This window comes from Hemiscyllium ocellatum, chromosome 4 (assembly GCF_020745735.1).
Source record: "Hemiscyllium ocellatum isolate sHemOce1 chromosome 4, sHemOce1.pat.X.cur, whole genome shotgun sequence".
NCBI lineage: Eukaryota > Metazoa > Chordata > Chondrichthyes > Orectolobiformes > Hemiscylliidae > Hemiscyllium > Hemiscyllium ocellatum.
The window spans coordinates 61,077,492-61,102,425 of NC_083404.1; the positions used below are offsets into that span (position 1 = coordinate 61,077,492).

At 40.0% G+C, this 24,934-nt stretch overlaps 1 protein-coding gene across 4 annotated transcripts in view; it reads right to left on the reverse strand.

Moving 5' to 3' along the window:
• The window catches only part of cd226 (CD226 molecule), a 60,078-nt gene that overhangs the window by 31,755 nt on the left and 3,389 nt on the right, over positions 1-24,934 (reverse strand). For 3 of the 4 annotated variants that reach the window (XM_060824293.1, XM_060824292.1, XM_060824295.1), the window contains exons 2-3: positions 16,550-16,882; positions 9,608-9,946 (exon numbers count right to left, since the gene is read on the reverse strand). In XM_060824293.1, the coding sequence (XP_060680276.1) occupies positions 9,608-9,946; positions 16,550-16,882 (672 nt within the window). Of the gene's footprint in view, positions 1-9,607; positions 9,947-16,549; positions 16,883-20,398; positions 20,579-24,934 lie in introns of all 4 variants that reach the window. The other variant, XM_060824294.1, reaches the window with a different exon arrangement.

The window sequence follows — 24,934 nt, forward strand, 5'->3', positions numbered from 1 at the left end:
GTTGTTACAGCCATTCAATTTGAAAATTGTGCATGTGGCAGGTTGAGAAAATGTGTGTGCCGATGCATTATCGAGAACTCGAATGAGAGATGGGGCGTTTGGTGGGGTGAGAACCGCAGACTGAATCCAAATATAGTTGTGCATGTTTGTGTATTTATAATCAGTGAACGTATATGTGTGTTTTAGCATAATAACCCCTATTTTTTGGCATTTTGAAAAATGATGCCATCTTTGGGTATTGATTTTTTTTAAGGGGGGAGGTGTCACAATGCTGGTCATAGAGTCAGAGATGTACAGCATGGAAACAGACCCTCCGGTCCAACCCGCCCATGCCGACCAGATATCCCAACCCAATCAAGTCCCACCTGCCAGCACCCGACCCACATCCCTCCAAACCCTTCCTATCCATATACCCATCCAAATGCCTCTTGAATGTTGCAATTGTACCAGCCTCCATCACATCCTTTGGCAGCTCATTCCATACACGTACCACCCTCTGCATGAAAAAGTTGCCCCTTAGATCTCTCCCCGACACCAGGGAAAAGACTTTGTCTATTTATCCTATCCATGCCCCTCATAATTTTGTAAATCTCTATAAGGTCACCTTTCAGCCTCCAACGCTCCAAGGAAAACAGCCCCAGCCTATTCAGCTTCTCCTTGTAGCTCAGATCCTCCAACCCTGGAAACATCCTTGTAAATCTTTTCTGAACCCTTCAAGTTTCACAACATCGTTCTGATAGGAAGAACAGAATTGCACGCAATATTCCAACAGGTGGCCTAACCAATGTCCTGTACAGCCGCAACATGACCTCCCAACTCCTGTACTCAATACTCTGACCAATAAAGGAAAGCATACCAAATGCCTGCTTCACTATCCTATCTACCTGCGACTCCACTTTCAAGGAGCTATGAACCTGCACTACGAAGTCTCTTTGTTCAGCAACACTCCCTAGGACCTTACCATTAAGTGTATAAGTCCTGCTAAGATTTGCTTTCCCAAAATGTAGCATCTCAAATTTATCTGAATTAAACTCCATCTGCCACTTCTCAGCCCATTGGCCCATCTGGTCCAGATCCTGTTGTAATCTGAGGTAACCCTCTTTGCTGTCTACTACACCTCCAATTTTGGTGTCATCTGCAAACTTACTAACTGTACCTCTTATGCTCACATATAATCACTTATGTAAATGACAAAAAGTAGAGGGTCCAGCACCGATCCTTGTGGCACTCCACTGGTCACAGGCTTCCAGTCTGAAAAACAACCCTCCACCACCACCCTCTGTCTTCTACCTTTGAGCCAGTTCTGTATCCAAATGGCTAGTTCTCCCTGTACTCCATGAGATCTAACCTTGCTAATACGTCTCCCATGGGGAACCTTGTCGAATGCCTTACTGAAGTCCATATAAATCACATCTACTGCTCTGCCCTCATCAATCTTCTTTGTTACTTCTTCAAAAACTCAATCAAGTTTGTGAGACATGATTTCCCATGCACAAAGCCATGTTGACTATCCTGAATCAGTCCTTAAATGCACATCCTGTCCCTCAGGATTCCCTCCAACAACTTGCCCACCACTGAGGTCAGGCTCACCGGTCTATAGTTCCCTGGCTTGTCTTACCGCCCTTCTTAAATAGAGGCACCATGTTTGCCAACCTCCATTCTTCCAGCACCTCACCTGTGACAATCAATGATACAAATATCTCAGCAAGAGGTCCAGCAATCACTTCTCTAGCTTCCCACAGAGTTCTCGGGTCCACCTGATCAGGTCCTGGGGATTTATCAACTTTTAGCCGTTTCAAGACATCCAGCACTTCCTCTTTTGTGATCTGGACATTTTGCAAGATGTCACCATCTGTTTCCCTACTGTCTATATCTTCCATATCCTTTTCCACAGTAAATACTGACACAAAATATTCATTTAGTATCTCCCCCACTTTCTGGGGCTCCAGACAAAGGATGCCTTGCTGATCTTTGAGGGGCCCTATTCTCTCCCTAGTCACCCTTTTGTCCTTAATATATTTGTAACAACCCTTTGGATTCTCCGTAATTCTATTTGCCAAAGCTATCCCATGTCCCCGTTTTGCCCTCCTGATTTCCCTCTTAAGTATACTCCTACTTTCTTTATACTCTTCTAAGGAGTCACTCGGTCTATCCTATTTATACCTGACATATGCTTCCTTCTTAACCAAATACTCAATTTCTTTAGGCATCCAGCATTCCCTATACCTACCAGCCTTCCCTTTCACCCTGACAGGAATATATTTCTCTGGATTCTCATTATCTCACTTCTGAAATCTTCCCATTTTCCAGCCATCTCTTTACCTGTGAGCATTTGCCCCCAATCAGCTTTGGAAAGTTCTTGCCTAATACCGTCAAAATTGACCTTTCTCCAATTTAGAACTTCAACTTTTAGATCTGGTCTATCCTTTTCCATCACTATTTTAAAACAAATAGAATTATGGTCGCTGACCCCAAAGTGCTCCCCCACTGACAACTCAGTCACCTGCCTGCCTTATTTCCCAAGAGTAGGTCAGGTTTTGCACTTTCTCGAGTAGGTACATCCACATACTGAATCAGAAAATTGTCTTGTACACACTTAAAAAATTCCTCTCCATCTAAACCTTTAACACTATGGCAAGTCAATGTTTGGAAAGTTAAAATAATAACTATCCTATTATTTTTATAGATAGCTGAGATCTCCTTACAAGTTGGTTTCTCAATTTCCCTCTGACTACTGGGGGATCTATAAGACAATCCCAATAAGGTAATCATCCCTTTCTTATTTCTCATTTCCACCCAAATAACTTCCCTGGATGTATTTCCGGGAATATCCTCAGTACAGCTGTAATGCTATCCGTTATCAAAAATGCCACTCCCCCTCCTCTCTTGCCTCCCTTTCTATCCTTCCTGTAGCATTTGTATCCTGGAACATTAAGCTGCCAGTCCTGCCCATCCCTGAGCCCATGTTTCCGTAATTGCTATGATATCCCAGTCCCATTTTCCTAACCATGCCCTGAGTTCATCTGCCTTTCCTCTTAGGCCCCTTGCATTGAAATAAATGCAGTTTAATGTGTCAGTCCTACCTTGTCCCTGCCTGCCTTGGCTGTTTGACTCACCTCTGTTCTCAGCTGTACCCGTCTCAGATCGATCTCTTTCCTCAATATCTCCTGGCGTCCCACCCCCCCACACTTACTAGTTTAAATCCTCCCAAGTAGTTCTAGCAAATTTCCCAGCTAGTATACCAGTCCCCTTCCAATTTAGGTGCAATCTGTCCTTCTTGTACAGGTCACTTCTACCACAAAAGAGATTCCAATGATCCAAAAATGTGAATCCTTCTCCCATACACCAGCTCCTCAGCCATGCATTCATCTGTTCTATTCTCCTATTCCTGCCCTCACTAGCTCATAGCACTGGGAGTAATCCAGATATTACTACCCTTGACGACCTCCTTTTTGAATTTTTGCCTAAGTCTCTGTAACCTCCCTTCAAAGTCTCAGCCTTTTCCCTTCCAATGTCATTGGTTCCAATGTGGACAATAACCTCCTACTGGCTCCTCTCCCCCCGTGAGAACATTCTGCACCCTCTCTAAGACATCCTTGATCCTGGCACCAGGGAAACAACACACCATTCTGCTTTTTCTCTGCTGGCCACAGAAACGTTTGTCTGTACGTCTGACTACAGAATCCCCTAAGACAATTGATTTCTTGGAAGTCAACGTACCCCTCGTTGCATTAGAGCCAGTCTCAATACCAAAACTTGGCTGTTCGTACTACATTCCCCTGAGAATCCATCGCCCCCTACATTTTCTCTTTTTACAAGGTTACTATGCCCTTGAATTTTTTTCCAGAGAGGGGGGTAATTGGTCTGACTGCAACTAGGTTGGGTTTGAAAGGTTTCTTGAGGCTTTTTTTTGTTTACCCATAACAGATAATTCCTGTGGCCTAATGCTTTCATGTAGTTATAAAAACAGTATAATCCAAGGGGAATAGCCAGCTGGCTGTGTAGCTAGCTTTTGTTTAGATTAGAATTTTTGATTCGGCTCAGCAACAGTGTGTGTGAAGAAAGGCTGCTGGGGCAAGTCCAGCCAGGTACTCTGGCTCTCTAACTTCAAGCCTGTAAGCCCTGATTTGTTTCATTTTTACTCGTTGTACTAAGGGACGTGTTTAATCGGTATTGTTGCAAGTATTTTCGGAACAGCATCATTACGCTAGGATTGTCTATCAGGTTTTTGCATTGGATAAGTTATCTACTTTCTGTTCTTTGTGATTCATTTTGTAATTTTGTAAATAAATTATGTTTGTTTAAAATTTGGCAGTCGGACCAGCTAATTCACTTCAGAAATATCTACTATACACTTACCTAAAACAAATAGCTAAGTTATAGTCTGGGCTACCTGCTTAAAAATGTTTTGAGGGATCGAGCCTGATCCATAACACTTGTATAGCATTAAAGTGAACAACTTGCAAAGAAATTAGGTTGCTTTTTTAGGTCAGGAAGGGACATAACCTGCTGAAGTTATTTATGTGAATTACAAATTAAGAAAGAATGCAATCTTTCTGGAGTAATTAGCCAGATGAGGAATATTCCTGGAATGAAGCATTGATATAGTTAATCTCCTGCATATTTAAGTAATACTAGAGTCTTATGAATTTCTAAACAATGTGCTGAATTTAGAGATTAGTGATCAAGAGCTGACATTTACCACTGGATTCAAAGCTAGCTGCCCTCCTAAAAATGAATATTCTCAGTGATATGATTGACATTTTGCCCAATGTCAATGTGAATAATGTGGGAAACATCCCAGCTCTACAGACTCAACTTTTAAAACTGGCTGCCCAGAATTCCCAATTTTGTTGCAATGGTAGGAAGACCTAGCACGAGGTAAGGTGAATTTCCAGATATCTAGCATCATCGATTTCAGTAAGGACTACAAGTAGCCAATCACATTGGAATATTCTCACAGGCAGTAAACTTGGTAATAAAAAAAATTGAATTGCTTCACTACCACAAAAAATACAAATAGTGAAATAATCGATCATCAGTAAAGTGATGGAAGGTGTTGTCAACAGTGCTTTCAAGCAGTAACTGCTCAGCAACAATGTGCTCAGTGATGCCCAATTTGGATTCCATCAGGACCATTCAGCTCCTGATCTCATTACAGACTTGGTTCAAACATGGTCAAAAGAGCTGAATTCCAAAGGTGAGGCCAGACTGCTTTTGACCATGTGTGGCATCAAGGAGTTCTAACAAAACTGGAATCAATGGGTATTGAGGGGAAAAGTCTCTACGTTAGAATCATGCCAGGCATGCAGGAAGATGGTTGTGGTTATTGGAGGTCAGACATCTCAACTCCAGGACATCTCTGCACGAGTTCCTCATGATAGTGTCCTAGTCCCAAACATCTTCAGCTGCTTCATCAATGACCTTCCCTCCATCATTAGGCCAGAAGTGGAGATATTCACCAATAATTTCCTAATATTCATCACCAGTACGGCTTCTCAGATACTGAAGCAGTCCATGTTCAAATGCAACATGATCTGGACAATGTCCAGGATTGTTCTGATAAGTGCTAAATAACATTCACGTCACACAAATACCAGGCAATGACTATCTCAAATAAGGGACAATCTAACCACCACCCTTGACTTTCAATTTTTTTGCCATCACTGAATCCCCACTATCAACATCTGAGGTTACCATTGACCAGAAACTCAACTCGATTCACCACATATACAGGGTAGCGACAAAAGCAAGTTAGAGATTATAAATACTGTGGTGAGTAACTCACCTCCTGACCCTTCAAAGCCTGTCCACCATTTCCAAGGCACAAATCAGGAGTATCTGTAATGCTAGAGACTTATTAAGTGGAATAATTTGCCTGAATAGCTGCAGTTCTAACAACACTCAAGAAGCAAAACACCATCTGGGTCAAAACAGCCTGCTTGATTGGAATCATAGAACATAGAAAAATACAGCACAGTACAGGCCCTCCCGCCCTCGATGTTGCGCCGACCAAAGCCTACCTAACCTACATTAGCCCAATAACCTCCATATGCTTATCCAATGCCCGCTTAAATGACCATAAAGAGAGAGAGTCCACCACTGCTACTGGCAGGGCATTCCATGAACTCACAACCTGCTGAGTAAAGAATCTACCCCTAACATCTGTCCTATACCTACCACCCCTTAATTTAAAGCTGTGTCCCCTAGTAACAGCTGACTCCATTAGCGGAAAAAGGTTCTCACTGTCAACCCTATCTAAACCCCTAATCATCTTGTACACCTCTATCAATCTCCCCTAAACCTTCTTTTCTCCAATGAGAACAGCCCCAAGTGCCTCAGCCTTTCCTCATACGATCTTCCTACCATGCCAGGCGACATCCTGGTAAACTTTCTCTGCACTCATTCCAATGCCTCCACATCCTTCCTATAGTATGGCGACCAAAACTGCACACAATACTCCAGATGAGGCCGCAAGAGTCTTATACAACTGCAACATCACCTCAGGACTCCGGAACTCAATTCCTCTACCAATAAAGCCCAGTACACCATATGCCTTCTTCACAACACTATTTATCTGGGTGGCAACTTTCCAGAGATCTGCGTACATAGACACCAAGATCCCTCTGCTCATCCACACTACCAAGTAGCCTACCATTAGCCCAGTAATCCATCTTCTTGTTACTCCTACCAAAGTGAATGACTTCACACTTAGCTACATTGAACTCCATTTGCCACCTTTCTGCTCAGCTCTGCAACTTATCTATATCCCGCTGTAACCTGCCACATCCTTCTTCGTTGTCTACAACTCCACCGACTTTCGTGTCATCTGCAAACTTGCTCACCCAGCTTTCAAGCCCCTCCTCTAGGTCATTTATACAAATGACAAACAGCAATGGTCCCAAAACAGATCCTTGTGGAACACCGCTAGTAACTGCACTCCAAGATGAACCTATACCATCAATTACTACCCTCTGTCTCCTTCCAGCCAGCCAATTCCTAATCCAAACCTCTAATGCACCCTCAATGCCATACCTCCGTAGTTTTTGCATTAGCCTACCATGGGGTACCTTATCGAATGCCTTGCTAAAATCCATATACACCACAACTACTGCTTTACCCTCGTCCACTTCCTTGGTCACCTTCTCAAAGAACTCAATAAGGTTTGTGAGGCACGACCTGCCCTTCACAAAACCATGTCCGCAATCAACCTCTCCCTCCATCACTGATGCTCAGTTGAAGCATTGTATACTATCTACAAGATATGCCACAGAAATTCACCAAAGATCATTTGACGGCACTTTCCAAATCCTCAGCTACTTCCATCTAGAAAGACAAGGGTCCCCAGATACATGGAAACACCACCACCTGCAAGTTCCTCTCCAAGTCACTCACTATCCTGACTTTAAAATATATTGCTGTCCCTTCAGGTTGCAAGGTCAAAATTCTGGAATTTTCTCCCTAAGGGCATTGTGGGTCTATCTAAAGGCATGTGGATTATGACAGTTCAAGATGGCAGCTAACTACTAGATTCTCAAAGGCAACAAGAAACTGACAATAAATGCAGGCTCTACCAGCTATGCCCACATCACATCAGTGAATTTAAAAAATGATTGCGATATGCACATGGGACAAGGGAAGCAAAATGTCATAAGCTTAAGAAATTGGAAATTTTGTTCTTACCATACTAGATTTGACATTGAGCAACTATTAAACGACTCTTTCTGGGTCATTTATTAGTAATTATAAATGTCGTGTACAGAGGGGAAAAATAATGTTTTAATGTCTTCACAATAATACAGGCACAAGAGTGGAATTTCCAACTGATTGCAGGGAGGAAACCTTAAAAAAACGTATCCTGAGGCAAAAATGTCAAATTATTGATCGTAGCCTCAGGATATCCATGTTAAACTGCACGTGGGTGGACCAGAAGCTGCTGTCAGCTTCAGAGAAGAAACAAAAGCAATCACTGACAATTTTGCTAACATTACTACTGTGCTATTGTCCCTTAACGAATGCTATCCTCACTCTGCCTAGCTTATATGTGACTCCAGATCCTCAGTGATTTAGTTGCCTCTCAACAGCCCTCTAAAATTGTCTGGTAGACAAGCAAGAGGCTGGAAGAAAATATCAAGCAAGCCAGCCTCTCAAGAACAGTTAGGGATAGCAATAATCTAGGCCTTACCAGTGATGCCCATGTCCTATCGCTGAATACCAAAAACAATCTAGATGAACGTTCAAATTTTTATAAATGTAGTTCAATGGAGAGTTTAAGTTAAATTTAACTATGATCGAGACTAGATGGGTAGGAGAGTCATAGAGACACAGAAACATACAGCACAGAGAGAGAGACCCTTTGTCCATGCTGACCAGATATCCTAACCTAGTCTAGTCCCATTTGCCAACACTTGACCCATATCTTTTTAAACGCTTCCTATTCATATACCCATCCAGATGCCTTTTAAATGTTGTAATTGTACCAGCCTCCACCACCTCCTCTGGCAGCTCATTCCATACAGTACCACCCTCTGTGTGAAAAAGTTGCCCTTCAGGCCCCTTTTAAATCTTGTCCCTCTCACCCAAAATCTATGCCCTATAGTTCTGGACTCACCCACTCCAAAGAAAATACCTTGTCTATTTACCCTATCCATGCTTCTCATGATTTTATAAACCTCTGTAAGGTCACCCCTCGGCCTCCAATGCTCCAGAGAAAATAGCCCCAGCCTATTCAGCCTCTCCCTTTAGCTCAAACCCTCCAACACTGGCAACATTCTTGTCAATCTTTTCTGAACCCTTTCAAGTTTCACAACCATCCTCCTTTAGGAAGAAGACCAGAATTGCATAAACACGAGTCTAGGGCAAGACAGAAATTGAAGTGTGGTCAAAATAAATGGTTCATGATATGTCTCAAAGATAGACATGACAGAGCTGGTTGGTAAAAGGACTGACAGCTGCACATCTGGTCATCTTCTCACTCTGATGTGCATTGAGCTGAAGAGGAATGGAAGCAAAATACCAGCAAACACAATAAGCATGCAATTTTGAAAGGTTTCAGAACAATAAACACACTTCTTCCACATTTGCAGCACTTGCGGAAAAAAATTCCACAAAACCTGTGCCTAGAATTCTGACATTCCAGTTATCTTCATGCCTGCAACATTCAACACATGCTGTGCCCAGCAACACAGGGATCTTCATACTCCACGGATTGTATTACTGTCCTAGTATAAGTTCAAACTTTAACTTTCAACTATATTTTGCTTATCCACAAATGTGTGGCAGAAGGAAAATTTGTTGATGCCTTTCTCTGTAAGTATTTTAATTTTGTTCTACTTCATCTGGTTCTGAATTCAAGCTGAGGTTAAATGTTTGCTTATATCTCCATGTTTCTCAGCATTTAAGAAATCCTTGATCACATATTTCATCATTCTTCCTTTCTCTGATGAAAATAAGTTCAGCTCCATGGGGATCATTTGTAAATTAGACTCAGAAATCACAATTATGTTCTAGAAACTTGCTTGCCACAGAGGAGATAGAGGAAAAGGAAAAAGCAATGACAAAATAAGATAAAAGTAGAATAAATTATGTTAGCTTATGACTATCTTACCACCTTCCACATCAACATCAAAGGTTTTGGTCCAGTTTCCATTATTTGTGTCAATATAGCAGCTATACACTCCCACATCATTTGTTGTCACATTCTCTATGGTCAGGCTGATATTTTGATCAGGTGACTGGATATATTGGATCCTTCGCTTGTAGTCATAGCCAATAAATCGTTCTGAAGATGTGATGTCAACTATGATACTTATTTCTTCTCCAGCCATCCGTTGCCACGTCAATTGTTTAATGCTGTCCACATTTAGATACCCAAAGGATAAGGTCATGACGTTCCCTGGCACAATTCGCACACGGCTGTCTGCTGCCCGACTTCTGGGAAATTTTGCTTTTGAAATATTTGAAGAAAAACAATTAGTAGAACATAATGTCAGGACGGTTATTTAAATTCTGAATAGGTTTGAGGCTTGTGCAAAGGCGTTTTAATTCACATTGGCCAGACTATGGCTACTTGTCATTCACTTGTATCTTTAGTTTGAATGCATTATGTGTGTATTTGCCAGTGGAAAATGGAAATCAAATGGAGGAGAGTCTGAAAGGACTCAGATATAGCACCAGAGGGCTTCTGAGCAATTGGTGAGTACCAACATGCAAACTCAAACATTTTTGTGTGGTTTTCATTGACATCAGTAAGTTTCCAATTGGTGTTAATTAATGACTAAGTATGAAAACTGTTTCACATTTGGAATGGTTCATTCTCCATATCAAATTATTGTTTCATATTTTTTCATTATCCTAGTAATAATCACATTAAGGAATGCCAGTATAAGCAATTCTCTTAGCAAATCAGCAGGAAGAAGCCTTTACTTGTCCAAAATTTTCCGGATCCCTTCTTCAGTTAAAGAAAGAAGCTTTTCTGATTATCCTCAACTGTCGGCCTGGCCATTTTTTGTCATTATGAAGATTGTTTTTATCAATCTTCTCTTTTTCTATTAAATACTAGATACATTACCAGCTAAACATGGAAGACCAATTTCAGCCTCAATGTATTTTTTAATGCTAAACATCTCGGCTGAAATTCTCTCAGGGATTTCCTGAATTGATGCTAAAACTTCAGCAGCAGGTCAATGTAATGCCTGCCCTTGATAAAAGCATCCACTTATGCCCCTGCCCTAAGTTCCTCTGAAGTACAACCTGTGGTGGGTAGGTGGGCCAGAAGACAATGCACACTACTGTTTAATTTTTAACTTTATTTCTTCTTTTTACACTATACTAAGAATGAAAGTAATGTTTAACTTATAATTTTCTTCTCTATTTGTTTCTACTCCGGCCTTAAGATTTCGGACCTAGGTACTTCTACCGAAGATGGGTGTGTCAACATTGTGCACTTTTCACTGTAATCCTGTACTTTAATACTTCAGCACATGTGACAATAAAGTCTAAACCTAAATCTAAATCTACAGAAGTTGTACTTTTGTACTTTGCTTTCAAAGATCATTCTTCACATTTCACAAATTTCTATGCCATCTATGAGATATTTCTGTAACTATAGGTGTTTTTACAAATATTTACCACTTTCTACTACTGCAGGTTTTCTGACACATTGTCTGAGTTAGTTTTACTCACGTTCACATTATTTACTACAGCCACAATGGAAATTCATATTGTGCAAATAAGGAAACTACTTTCGGTGTCAAACATAGATATTTCTAAAATCGTTGCTCTTTTTGGATGAAATGTAGGTGGGACCATTAGAAGCATACCTCAGTCATTCATTCCAAAGAGACACAATCTCTGTTTATTTTTATACACTATTCTGAGATGATATTATTATTTGTGGATAAATAGCAAAAGGTCCAGCAATTTGGGGACCAGAAAAGTAGAGTTCATTAGAATGTTAGAAGTTAAGGAGCTGGGAGATGCAAAACTGACATAATACAATCCTATCGCTGAAATTACACTGTGACAAGTTTACATGAGCAATTTCAACTAACAATGTAGAAATAAAATGTAAAATACTTTTGCACGTATATGCTTAAGATCTAGATAGATTACTTGTTGCTTGTGGTTAGATTTAATATGGCTTTATTTCTTCATGCACATTAATAAAACTGTTAGTGTGCTCACATTAACTGTTCATTAAAAAAATAAACAGACTAGTGTCTCTGCCACAATATTACTGTCAGAAATCCATGTAAAATAGACAGTGCTTGGAATGTGGCAAAGAAGAAACTAAATATCTGGTTCCAACATTCACAACATTTACTTCTTTACAAATGATCTTTGAAATCATTTCACACAACTCATGTACAGCAAAACATCTTAATCATGTGAAATTGTGGAGGTATAATAGAGAGAGAAGAGTGAATAACAAACACCAAACCACAAGAGGCCTTAGCAAGAAAAGGCTGCTGTCTCTGGTATTGAGTGATAAATGGCTAATTATATTCTACACCTAAAATTAAGAGAAGGGGAAAAAAATTAAAATGAATTGAGAATACATTTTGGAGTCTAATGGACTGAGCATTTACACAGCTGAAGAGAATCAATAGTAAGCTGCAGATATAAACAAACTGAATTTAGTATTGCAAGTGACAATAGGGTAATCATATGTATTGATCTTTGCTCCGTGCAGCATACCAACTACTGGCTGAAAGTTACATTTTCCATTATTTTAAGCAGAGTGAAATGTTCAAAAGCCAGTCTGATACAACCCAGTAGATTTGTAAAGTAGTCACATTCTATTTATAAATAAAACAAAGGGACTTATCGAGACGCCATGAATGTGTTCTCCTGTAATGCCTTAAGCCTAGCGTGATTACAAGAATTGGTTTTCTCAACAACTTGATTGTGGAGGTCACTGCCACTTCAAACCTTATCTCACTCAACATTCACACTTAGTAATTTCGTCATTTGGGCTCATTTGAAATGAATTATCATTTTTCATCTCTCCAGCTCAACAATGTTGAAGCTGATTGCTACACATCAAACTGGTGACCCCCAACTGATCACTTAGCTCATCAGAGAACAAAGATGAAGAAAGAAATCTGCTGCTCTCTATAATTCAGTGCCAAAACATTAATGTGTTTTTAGTCATTCAAAAATTGTAAATACACATTATTGGCAAGCATTTGTTTCCTTAGGAGCAATTGTCTCAGAGACATTCTCTTGGTTAAATTATACATCTATGATTTCCAACAGCAAAGCAATCTGAAGAAAATAGTAATGAATATCATAAATTTGGTGGAAGGGCGAAGGATTAGGGAGGGTTTAAAGGGCTGTGCAGAAAGATTTGAAGGGGTCACAAAAGAAATGGAAGACAATTTTTAAAAGGTGAAAGGATACTTATATCAGGCTCGTGGTGCTAAGGGATAAAGAGGGATACACAATTGGATACTGTTTCTCAAAAAATTAGTACGAGGGAAGGTGCGTGTTACAGAAAAGGCAACAAGACAATTGATAGAGGTAACTACAGAAAAGGAACTAGCTCTAAAATAAATTAACTAAACTCAAAGTGAATAGCCACTGACTGTGCACATCCCAGGCAGTTGAAGGTAGTTGAAGGAGATAGCAGAGATTCTGAAAAAAAATTTCAGCATTCCTCTCATATGTAGAATGTGCCGTAGCACTAAAGTGCAGCTTATGTGATATGTATATCACAGCAGATGATAAAACAAATATCTACAGATCAGTTAATCAAATGTTAATGATCTAATTTGAAATAAAATGTTTAAGCATTTATAAAAGCAAGAGCTAATGATAGACAGCTAGCATGGCTTTGCTCAATTTAAATCATGTTTGATAAATTTAATGGCATTTTGAAGAGGTGACTTCTCAGATAAAGAGGATGCAGTCACTGCACTGAGTATCGTTGAAAGAATGTTGCATGGATTGAGGAAAGTTGGAAACAGCATATATCAGGAATCAATGACACTCCATAATTGTTCTTGGTTTGGACATAATTTGGACTGTAGTATAAATGTGTTGATGCTATATGAGTTGGGGGTTGGCAGACAGTGAGGACACGGGGACAAATATACAAAATGCTGGAGAAACTCAGTCCGTCTGGCGGACCTTCAACTGAAGAAGCATTATATTGGACTCAAAACCTTAAACTCTGTTCCTCTCTTCACATATGCTGCTAGATTTGCTGAATTTCTCCAGCATTTTCTGCATTTGTTTCAGATTTCCAGCATCCGTAGTTTTTTTGTTTTTGAGGGAGGACATAGGATCGTAGGAAACTGGAGCAGAAGTAGATCATTTGGCCCCCGACTCTGCTCAAATGTTCAATTAGGTCTTTACCCCAGCTATCTTTAATATTTTCCTGCACAATGCCTTGATATCTTTAATGTCTTGAAATTTATCGATCCTTGTCTTCAATATATTCAGTGACCGAACTTCCATAGCTCTCTGGGATAGAGAATTCCAAAGATTCAATACCCTCTGAGTGAGTAAATTCATCCTCATCTCTGTACTAAATGGCTTACCTCTTATTCTGAGGTGGTTTGCGTAGTTCCAGAGCTGTCAGTCAGGTGAAATATTTCTCCTGCATTTATCCTGAAGAGCTCTGCAAGACTTTTGTATACTTCAATGAATGCATCTCTCATTCTTTTAGCCTCAACAGAATGTAGGCATAGTGACCTTAACCTTTCCACCCCAGGAATCAGTATGGTGAACCTCTGTTGAAATCCCTCTCTGATAAGTAGATCCTTCTTTAGGCAAGGGTATAGAATTGCAACAGTTCAAATTTGGACTCATCAAGGCTCTTAAAACAAGATTGCTTCACTCCTGAACTCAAATCCCTTTGCAACAATGGCCAAAATTCCACTTGTCTTTCTAACTGTTTGCTGAGCCTGTATGTTAGCTTTCAGTGACTTATGAACCACATAGGACCCCATGGCTATCATCACTTCCAAATCTCATCATTTAGGAAATGATCTTAATTTTCATTTATCTCCTCAAAGTGAATAACTTCACATTTGTCCATATTATATTCCATCGCCATGTTCTTGCTCACTCACCTAGTCTAAATCCCTTCAAAGGTTTTCTGCATCCTCCTAAAATTCAAATCCCCACGTAGTTTTGTGTCATTGGCAAACTTGAAAATATTACACTCAGATCATTGATGCAGATTGCTGACAGCTGGGGCCCAGCATGAGTTTTTGCAGTATCCTACTAATCACAGCCTCCCAGCCTGAGAATGGCATGTTTATTCCTTTTTTTCTGTAATCTATTCAGTCACTGGTTGTCAATCCATGCCAGTATATAATGTGGCTACATTTGCCATCTTCCAATCTTCAGGAATCATTCCAATGAATATCAGATTTTGGAAGATGACCACCAATGCATCCATAACTTCTTCAGCCAATTGAAGCAGAGACCACAAGAATAGAATTGCAATGACTAATTTGCACTAGATACTGAGCAAGCCATAGGACTGCACCATGGTACAGTGCAGAGTCCTCAGAAAGGATGATAAAGCCACAAAAGAGCATGGATTCATCAGAATGGCTGCAGGATGGGAAAGTGATAGGAAACTGGACCATTTCTACTGGAGCTAGGAAGAATAAGAGGAAACTTAATCAAGATTTTTAAAACTATGAAAACTGTTAACAGAAAAAAGAGCAACAGGCAGTCATTTATTTAATATTAGTAGGAGAGGAAGGAGACAGGTTAAGAAAAAAACCATTGGAGTACAGAATGTTTTGCCAAAGGAAATGGTTGAGACAGCGAACATTTCAACTTTTGGGAGATTGTTTGGATGATTAGATAAATATCTGAAGTAGGTGAAGCATAAGAGGTATAGTTACTGAGTTTGCAGATGACACCAAAATTGAAAATGTAGTGGACAGCAAAGAAGGTTATTCCATTCCTGATGAAGGGCTTATGCTCGAAACGTCGAATTTCCTGTTCCTTGGATGCTGCTTGACCTACTGTGCTTTTCCAGCAACACATTTTCAGCGAAGAAGGTTACCTCAGATTACAATTGTATCTTGATCAGATGGGCCAATGGGCTATGAAGTGGCAGATGGAGTTTAATTTCGATAAATGTGAGGTGCTGCATTTTGGGAAAGCAAATCTTAGCAGGACTTACACACTTAATTGAAAGGTCCTAGGGAGTGTTGCTGATCAAAGAGATCTTGGATTGCAGATTCACAGTTCCTTGAAAGTGGAGACGCAGATAGATAAGATAGTAAAGAAGCCATTTGGTATGCATTCCTTTATTGGGTCAGAGTATTGAGTACAGAGGTTAGGAGGTCATGTTGCCGCTGTAGAGGACATTGGTTAGGCCACTTTTGGAATATTGCGTGCAATTCTGGTCTCTTTCCTATCAGAAGGATGTTGTGAAACTTGAAAGGGTTCAGAAAAGATTTACAAGATTGTTGCCAGGTTTAGAAGATTTGAGATATAGGGAGAGGTTGAATAGGCTGGGGCTGTTTTCCCTGGAGCTTCGCAGGTGACATTATAGAGGTTTATAAAATCATGAGGGACATGGATAGGATAAATAGACAAAGCCTTTTCCCTGTGGTGGTGGAGAGAGAGTCCAGAACTAGGGGATATAGGTTTAGAGTGAGAGTGGAAAGATATAAAAGACACCTAAGGGGCAACATTGTCACGCAGAAGGTGGTAAGTGTATGGAATGAGCTACCAGAGGAAGTAGTGGAGGCTGGTACAATTGCAACATTTAAAAGGCATCTGGATGGGTATATGAATAGGAACGGCTTGGAGGGAAAAGGGCTTGGCACTGACAGGTGGGACTAGATTGGGTTGGGATATCTGGTTGGCATGGACGAGTTGGACCAAAGGGTCTGTTTCCATCCTGTACATCTCTATAACTCTATGACTCTAAGCTATGCAGTAAGTGAAGTGGGCAATAGAATTAGTTCCAGATTTCTTGAGCAAAGAATTGGCACACACATGGTGGACCAAATAGCCCCTTTCAGTGCTGTAAAATTGTTCAGTCATATTAGTTTGAAGCATTGTCACTTACCTGGGTCTATTACTGCAATGAGTTTCAGCAACACCCCTTCAGGAAAAGTATTAATGGAGCATTGATAAAGGCCTTTATCTGCAGCTGTTGCCTTCAACTTTATATCTCCACTGATAGATGATGAGAGAAATGTAACACTCTGATTGTATGGAAAGAAAATGTTCTCTCCCCGTTTGGGATTATATACAGCAATTTTGTGCTTCGCATCACCATCTTTCTTCTCCCAGGACAACTGGATCATTTTGCCCATCTCTGGGTATGCACATTTAAGCATAACTGTGTCCTGGAGTTTAATTATCATGTCCACGTTCTGGTACTCCTTGCAAGTCACATCTGAAATATCAAGATTTTCAAGGTTTACCACAGCCAGATATAAAAGCATTCGCAATACATATTTCACAATATCACAGCTGAGAATTACCAGGGGGAGAGAGATAGTTATGATTTTGACTTGTCTCCCAGATGGAGCCTTCATAAGAACACAGATACATAGGAATTTCCACAGCAAAAGAAATAGAACTCCACTTCATTCACCATCCTGACATATCAGTTATACAATGATATAGTTGTAATCAATATTTATCAGAGACCCAGAAATGACACAAGGTAAAATTTATAGTGGACGACTTAAGAAAAACTTGTGGCACATTTTTCCCAATGGCACAATTGGCAGTATTTTTGCTCATTGACAGTGTGTTGCTGGAAAAGCACAGCAGGCCAGGCAGCATCTGAGGAGCAGGAAAATCGATGTTTCGTGCCAGAGCCCTTCATCAGGAACACACTCTCAACTCTGATCTTCACGGTCTCCTAGTATTTTTGCTCGTGTCCAGAGTTAAGTCCTAACCATTTATGATTACAATTATGATTTAAATTGTCAGTGGTTGACATGAGACATACATACATACAACCCATCATCAGATAACAATGCTGCACGTACAAACAGCTATAAAGAAGCTTCCTGCATGGAAGCTCCCTCTGAAGGTCACAATTTTTCTGCCATGATCTCAGTCAACACGTCATTACTCTCAGTCCTGCAAATGTATCCACTCCATTGCTCTCCACATTGTTTCTTCCTATCCATTCACCAGAACACATCCGCGCCATCTCACACCACTCCCCGGAACCCCCCTCACCCCCCACCCCACCCCACGCCAAACTATATTCAGGAAATCTGGTCCTTCCCACTTCACTTCTCCATGTCCCCAATTCCAAACTCTTTCTCCCTTGGAGTCCTTGTCTGCTCCTCCATGCTCCCTCATCTACACTCCACATGCCCCCTTTCCCTTGCTGAGCTGTGACTTGCTCTTACTGTTCTCAAGCCACAGTGAATGCTGTCATTCTCTTGCTCGCCTAAGTCTATGGCAGTGTTCAGTAACAAAATCACAAGATAAAGCTGCTTAAAATCATCTGGTGCAAGTCCCCTTTGAAAAAATGAGAACCAGGTACTGAGAGAGGTCTGGGAGCCATTGACTTAATCTCAAAAGTTGGACTCAATTTCAAAACATTCTAACATCACAGGTATTCATGACACTCAAATGTATTAGAAGGAGGAACACACCAGGAAGGTATTGTGAGGCCCTACCCACCAATGCTCCACCATTGACTTAATATTGGCATTTCAACTTCCCACCAGGAAACTGAATATTTTGGATCTGGCAGTATCTGTAAAGACAGGAAAAGAAAGCTTTCAACAAGAGCCATGCTGGACTCGAAATGTAACTCTCTTTCTGTTTCCACAAATACTTCCAGACCTGCTGAGTTTCTCCAGTATTCTCTGTGCTTGTGTCAGATTTCCAGCAACTATAGTACTTTGCTTTTAACTGAGATTTTCTGCCTTATTGCCCGTTTATTACTTGACCCAGAAAAATTATCTACTCTTTCTTCCCTCCCAATATACTTCAAAAGTCACCTTGCATGCTGAAATATAAGATGGCCTGTTTAACGTTATTTGTATACGACATCCCAAAATAATATTTTCTGAAATAAATCAATCGAAGCTGCATTTGAATAATCCAATTTATTTGCTTCCATCATCTCCCAAAGGAATTTGCTTCAGAGATCAACTATTTGATCACTGAAATATTGTTTCTGCAGATTTGCTTTAAATCTATTCCATTCAACTGCAGGCAGTATATCATCTACTTCTGCTGCAATTCACATGACATAGTTTGTCAAGGTCTGTATTATCCAGTAACTCACAAAAGGATTTTACTTCTAAACAACAGCTTTTGATGTTTTTTGAATAAGAGTTACAATTAGGTCCAAAGTAAATTTCTGCATTGTTTACCTTCACGGTTAAACTCAAACCTTAGATTAACCTTAGTAGAAGGTTAGTATGCTAATCCACACTGCCAACTGGTTACCAATATCCAAGCTGCCTGTTTAAAACTAAACTCTTACAGAATAATTAAGATCAATATCTCCATTAGGCAGTGAAATGCATATAATTTCTAAGTTATTCCACGAATGTTTTGATTTTTCCTTATTTCTTTGTTCACATAAAATATTGTTCAAAAGTTACTGTAACATTATGACTGTATATAAGTTAAAGGTTAATATTTCAGAATCAGAGTAGGTGAGGGAAAAAGGGAACAGGATCAAAGCAACAGGGAGGATGACCAGGTAGGGGCAGAGTGACATATGTCTCAAAATGGGCAAGTGAGACTCCAAAGCAGAGAAATGTTTCAAGCAATGCAGGGTTTAAAATACAAGCTAAGGATTCCTTAGAAATGCAGACTGAGTGCCAAAAATTAGTTTCTGTTCTTCATGCAAATTGTATCATTATGCAATTAATGAAGTATATGATGCGCATTTTGAAAGATTTGATAAATTTCTTATGTTAATTTTGGAAGGCTGTAACAAAACAACAGCAACATTTAGGATGAGATTGGGAAGTCTTTCAATGATACATTGATGAAACAGAAGAATTATATTTCATTGTGACATGGCAGGCAAACAACAAACTGATGAGGTTCAAAATACTTTCAAAATTATACAGTTGGAAGCTAATCAATCCCTCATTCCTGCACTATCCAGTTAGTTTCATGCTAACAGTTACATTGCTTACACAACAGCAATTAAGTTGAACTATAGAGGTCTGCACAGTGGAGGGGATCCAAGGTCTAATTTAGTATACCTTAATCAGATTCTGCTCCCCTTCCCCCTCAACCACACCTTCCTCTGCTCCAAGTGAAAAGAACCTAGCCTATTCCATCTCTCCTTAGAACTGAGAGTTTTCATCACAGGCAACATCCAATTGTATCTCCTGTGAAACAATCACATCTTTCCGATAGTGTGGCATCCAGAACTGCACACAATATATTCCATCTGTGGCCTAACCAATGCTCTACAAAGTTGTAACAACTCTTTCATGCTCCTATATTCAGGGTAATGTCCTTCATCCAAACATCTTTGGTTGCTTCTTCAATGACTTCTGTATCATAAATTCAGAAGTGAGTATATTGCATGATAATTGCACATTGTTTAACCCCATTCAGAATTCCTTAGATTTTGCAGCAGTCTGTGCCCATATACAACCAAACCTGGACAATATCTCAGCTGAGGCTGATAAGTGGTAAATAGTAAGTGTGCTGCACAAGTGCCAGGTAATGATCATGTTTAACACAGCAGAACCTAATCACATTTTCTTGACATGCAATGGCATTACTATTGAATTTCCCAGCATTGGCATTCATTAGATTATCATTAATTGTAAACTTAAAACCAGACACATAAGTATCCTGGCTACAAAAGCAGCTCAGAAGTTGAGAACTGAGTGGCAATTAACTCAACTCATCAAGACCTGTCCAAGGCACAAGTCAGAAGTGTGATGGAACACTCTTTATTTACCTGAATGGGTGTAACTCTAATTCAACGAGATCAAACATCATCCAGGACAAAGCACCTCATCCAGTACGTTCAACATTCATTCCCTCCATTGCTGATACACAGTGACTGCAATGCTCACCATCTATAAGATGCACTGCAGTTTCTTTCAACAGCATTGTCCAAACATATGAGATCTACCATCTAGAAGAACAAGGGTAGCAGAGGCATTAGAACACCATTATCTACATGCTCTACTTCAAGTCCTGAAATGCACAAGATCCTGACATAGTGATGGAAAGGACCTTTCCTTTTTTGGGGGGAGTCTAGAAGTAGGGGCCACTTTATAAATAAGGGGTTTTCATTCTATTTAAGATGAAAATTAAGAGAATTTTCTTTCTGAAAGCAAATCACATATTTTGGGAGGTCTAATAAGAGAAGGACTTGCACAATATATGGTAGGTCCCTGAGGAATGAAGGGACCTTGGTGTACAAGTCCTGAAAGTATTTGCACACTAGATAAGGTGATGAAAAAAAACATATGGAATGCTTGCCTTCATTCGCCAGGGCACAGAATATAAGAGCAAGAAAGAATTGTTGCAACTTTATAGAGCATTCGTTAGGCCACAGATGGTATACTGTGATAGTTCTTGACCCTCCATTATGGGAAGTACACGATTGCACTGGAGAGAGTGCAAAGGGAATTCACCAGGATATTGCCTGGGATGAAAAGTCTCGGTTATGAGGAGAGACCAGATGGATTGGGTTTGTTTTCCTCTGAAGCAGAGGAGGCTGAGGTGGAATCTGATTGAGGTATACAGAATTATGAGAGGCATAGACAGTCAATCGTGATGGCAGAGACAAGATATCAGTCTGAGAGAGATATATTTAAGTTTAAGGTGAAATGTAAATCATTTAGAGAGGATCTGAGGAAACTGTTTTCACCCAGAAGGTGGTAGAAATATAGAATGTGCTGCCTGAGAGGGTGGTGGAGGCCAGTACTCTTGCAAAATTTAAGAAGCACCTGGATAAGTATTTAAAATGCCAGGGCATAGTAGGCTATGGATGAAGGGCAGGTAAATGGGATGAACATAGTTTGGAGTTTGTTGATCTGCATAGACAGGGTAGACCCAAGGACCAGTTTCTACACGGTGTGATTCTATGACTCTGTAAAGATTGAGGGTCTTTGAAATTCTCTTCCTCAGAAAGCAGTGGAAGCAGAGTCTTTGAATATTTTTAAGGCAGAGGTCAAGAGGATCCGAACAAGGGAGTGAACATTGTCTTGGATAGACAGGAATGTGTTTTTTATTGAATGCCAGAGCTGGTCAAGAGGCTGAGTGGCCCACTCCTGCTTCTAATTTGTATATATTTTATGTAAGTCAAATACTTTCCTGACTTGGAGCTATATGGTCATTGCCTCATAGTTGCAGAGTTCAAAAGATGGAACTCTCTTCCCAACAACACTGTCAGTATATATACACCACAAAGTGAGACTCACACCACCCTTACAAGGGAAATTAGGAATGAAAATGTTGGCTTTGCCAGAGATGCCCAAGAATACAGAGAAAAAAATCTCTAATAATGAAGGAAATCGGCTGTTAAATTGTACTTCAATCTGATCTTGATGTCATCCAGTCAGTTGTCCCTCTCCAAACACAATCACATGAGAAAGCAGTGAAGAATGGGATTTGCTGCTAATAAACTTCTCTTTTGTATTCTCTCAATGCACAGTGATAGAAAGTGATGTAGGAGATATGGAGGGAGACCTATCCCAGAATCTACTGAATCAATGAAAGCTATCTATTAAAACAAGATGATTGGGTATTTTAAGCAACAGAGCCAGAACCTTTTGATATGTTGCAGAGATGGAATCTCAGACGTATGACAGTTAGTTGGTTTGATGCAATTTTTTAAACAGTCACACAAAAAAATGGAGATCCAGTTCTTACAAGACAGTCTGATTTCTGGGCTGATAACTAATGAAGCTCAACCATTTGTTCAGTTCTCATATTATTCAAGGCCGACAGTCAAATTTATGACCTTTTGATGCACATTCATTAGCTGCAAGGTTTACTGCTAGAGCTGTCAAGTTTACAGACAGACCATTCAAGAAACTTAATACCATCCAAGACAAATCAGCCCACTTCAGCAACAATCATGTCCATCATTTTAAATATTCACTCTCTCCACCATTCATTCACTTTTGCTGCAGAGTCTACCATCTGCAATATATCACACAAAGACTCACTAAAGGTCGTTAATCAGCAATTTTCAAGCTCTTGACCTCTGCCACCGAGAAGGAGAAGACCAATAGAGATATAAGAACACACAGCCTTCAGGTTCTTCCCCAATAAATATACCATCTTGACTTGGAACAATGTCACTACTCCTTCACTGGTGTTAAGTTAAAATCCCAGACCTCCTTTCCTAACATCGATGTAAGTGCCCCTATCCTTGACTGGCCTGCTGAACGTCCACCACAACTTTCTCTAGGGCAATTAGGGATGAACAATAAATGCTCAGTTTATTAGCAGTGCTCAAATGCCATGAACAATACGAATAACCAAGAATTTCAAAGTTTGTTTTATTGTGGAGAGCCAGAACAACAGCTAAGCAGAAGATGAGTAAAAATCATCAAGAACCAGAACAAGAAACAGATAGCCAGTGCAACCAGTCAGGCACCCCTCTGCAACAACCAGTCTCACACCAGTGCACCAGAGCCACACACAAATTGCCAGCTGCACCCCGCAGCATGCCAGTTCACAAGTAACCACCAGTCTTCAAAAACAGGGGCAAAGCAGCAATAGGAATTATGATTGGGAAAGACAGAAACATCACATGAGATGAGAGCTGTCAGTTTTTACAGTAAAACAATTGACTAATGCAGAAATGACACTGAGCATCTGAAACATCTGAATAAAATGGCTTTTGACAAGGTCCCTCATGGTAGGCTTATTCAGAAGGTTAAGATGCATGGGCTTCCACTCTCTGACACACTTATACAGATATAGCCTGATCTCCTGGTATGTTCTGTATGCCTGTGTCTCTGAGTTCCCACTTCTAGGCAATTACTGCTTTAATTCCCTATGTTTTCTTTAAAAAAAAATCACATCGAATTGTGATTCTTAGGGATAGGATTTATGCACATTTGGAAAAGCATTGTCTAATTAGAGACAGTCACATAAATTTGTGCAGGGCAGGTCATGTCTAACTAATTTAATTGAATTTTTCAAGGCGGTGACAAAGGTGATCAATGACGGTAGAACTGTGAATGTTGTTTACATGGATTTTAGTAAGGCTTTTGACAAGGTCCCTCATGGTAGGCTCATTCAGAAGGTTAAGATGCATGGGATTCATGGTGACTTGGCCACGTGGATTCAGAATTGGCTTGCCCGTAGAAAACAGAAAGTCGTGGTGTAAGTGTGTTTTTAAGGCTGGAGGTCCGTGACTAGTGTTGCACAGGGATCATAGTGGGACTTCGGCTGTTTGTGATATGTACACAAGTGACTTAGATGAAATTGTAGGTAGATGGGTTAATAAGTTTGCAGACTATACAAAGATCGGTGAAGTTGTGGATAGTGTAAAAAGTTATCTAAGGATCAGTTGCAGACATGGGCGGAAAAACGGCAGATGGAGTTTAATCCAGATAAGTGTGAGGCGCTACACTTTGGGAGATCAAACATTAAAGAAAAGTAAATGGCAGGACTTTGAACAGCATTGAGATACAGAAGGATCTTGGGGTTCAAATCCACCATGCTAGCATTGATCAGATGGGCCGATGAGCTGAGGAGTGGCAGATGGAATTTAATTTAGATAAATGTGAGGTGTTGCATTTTGGTTAGGAAAATCAGGGTCTGAGGTTGTTGAATTTAACATTGAGTCCTGAAAGCTGTAACGAACCAATGTGGGGAATGAGATGCAATTCCTCGAGCTTGCAATAGATAAACTGCACCTCATTCAAAACCTAACAACTTTCAATTCCCTCTGCAATCTGACTTGTTTAGTAATAAGATCAAATAGGATCATATAAAATGGAGAGCTTGTCCAGGATAAAAGCTTTTTTGAATTGAAGTGGTAGTTGTGAATCTTGTAAGAAATAACAGTGTGGAGGAGCTGAGCATTGAAACAAGAACTGCTGTGAAATGTATGACATAGATTGGAATTTAAAAATGGCTTTGACTTTTGCTAAGATTTTTTTCTGGGAGTAGATGATGTAAAAGTGGATTATTTTAAATTATTGACTAAAGCTAAACTGAGCTGATTAGAAGATAAATTCTAGATAGAAATAAAAAGAAGAATCCATAGCAATGAAATGATGAATGCGATTACCAATAAACTCATTATTACTTTCAACTTCAGAACAAATAAATGAATTTAATAAACTCAGTTGTCCAACCTGGTGGCCCCCACTCTCTGGCACACTTATACAGATATAGCCTGATCTCCTGGAATGTTCTGTTTGTCTGTGTCTCTGAGTTCCCATTTCTAGGCAATTACTGCTTTAATTCCCTCTGTTTTCTTTAGAAAAAATCACATCGAATTGTGATTCTTAGGGATAGG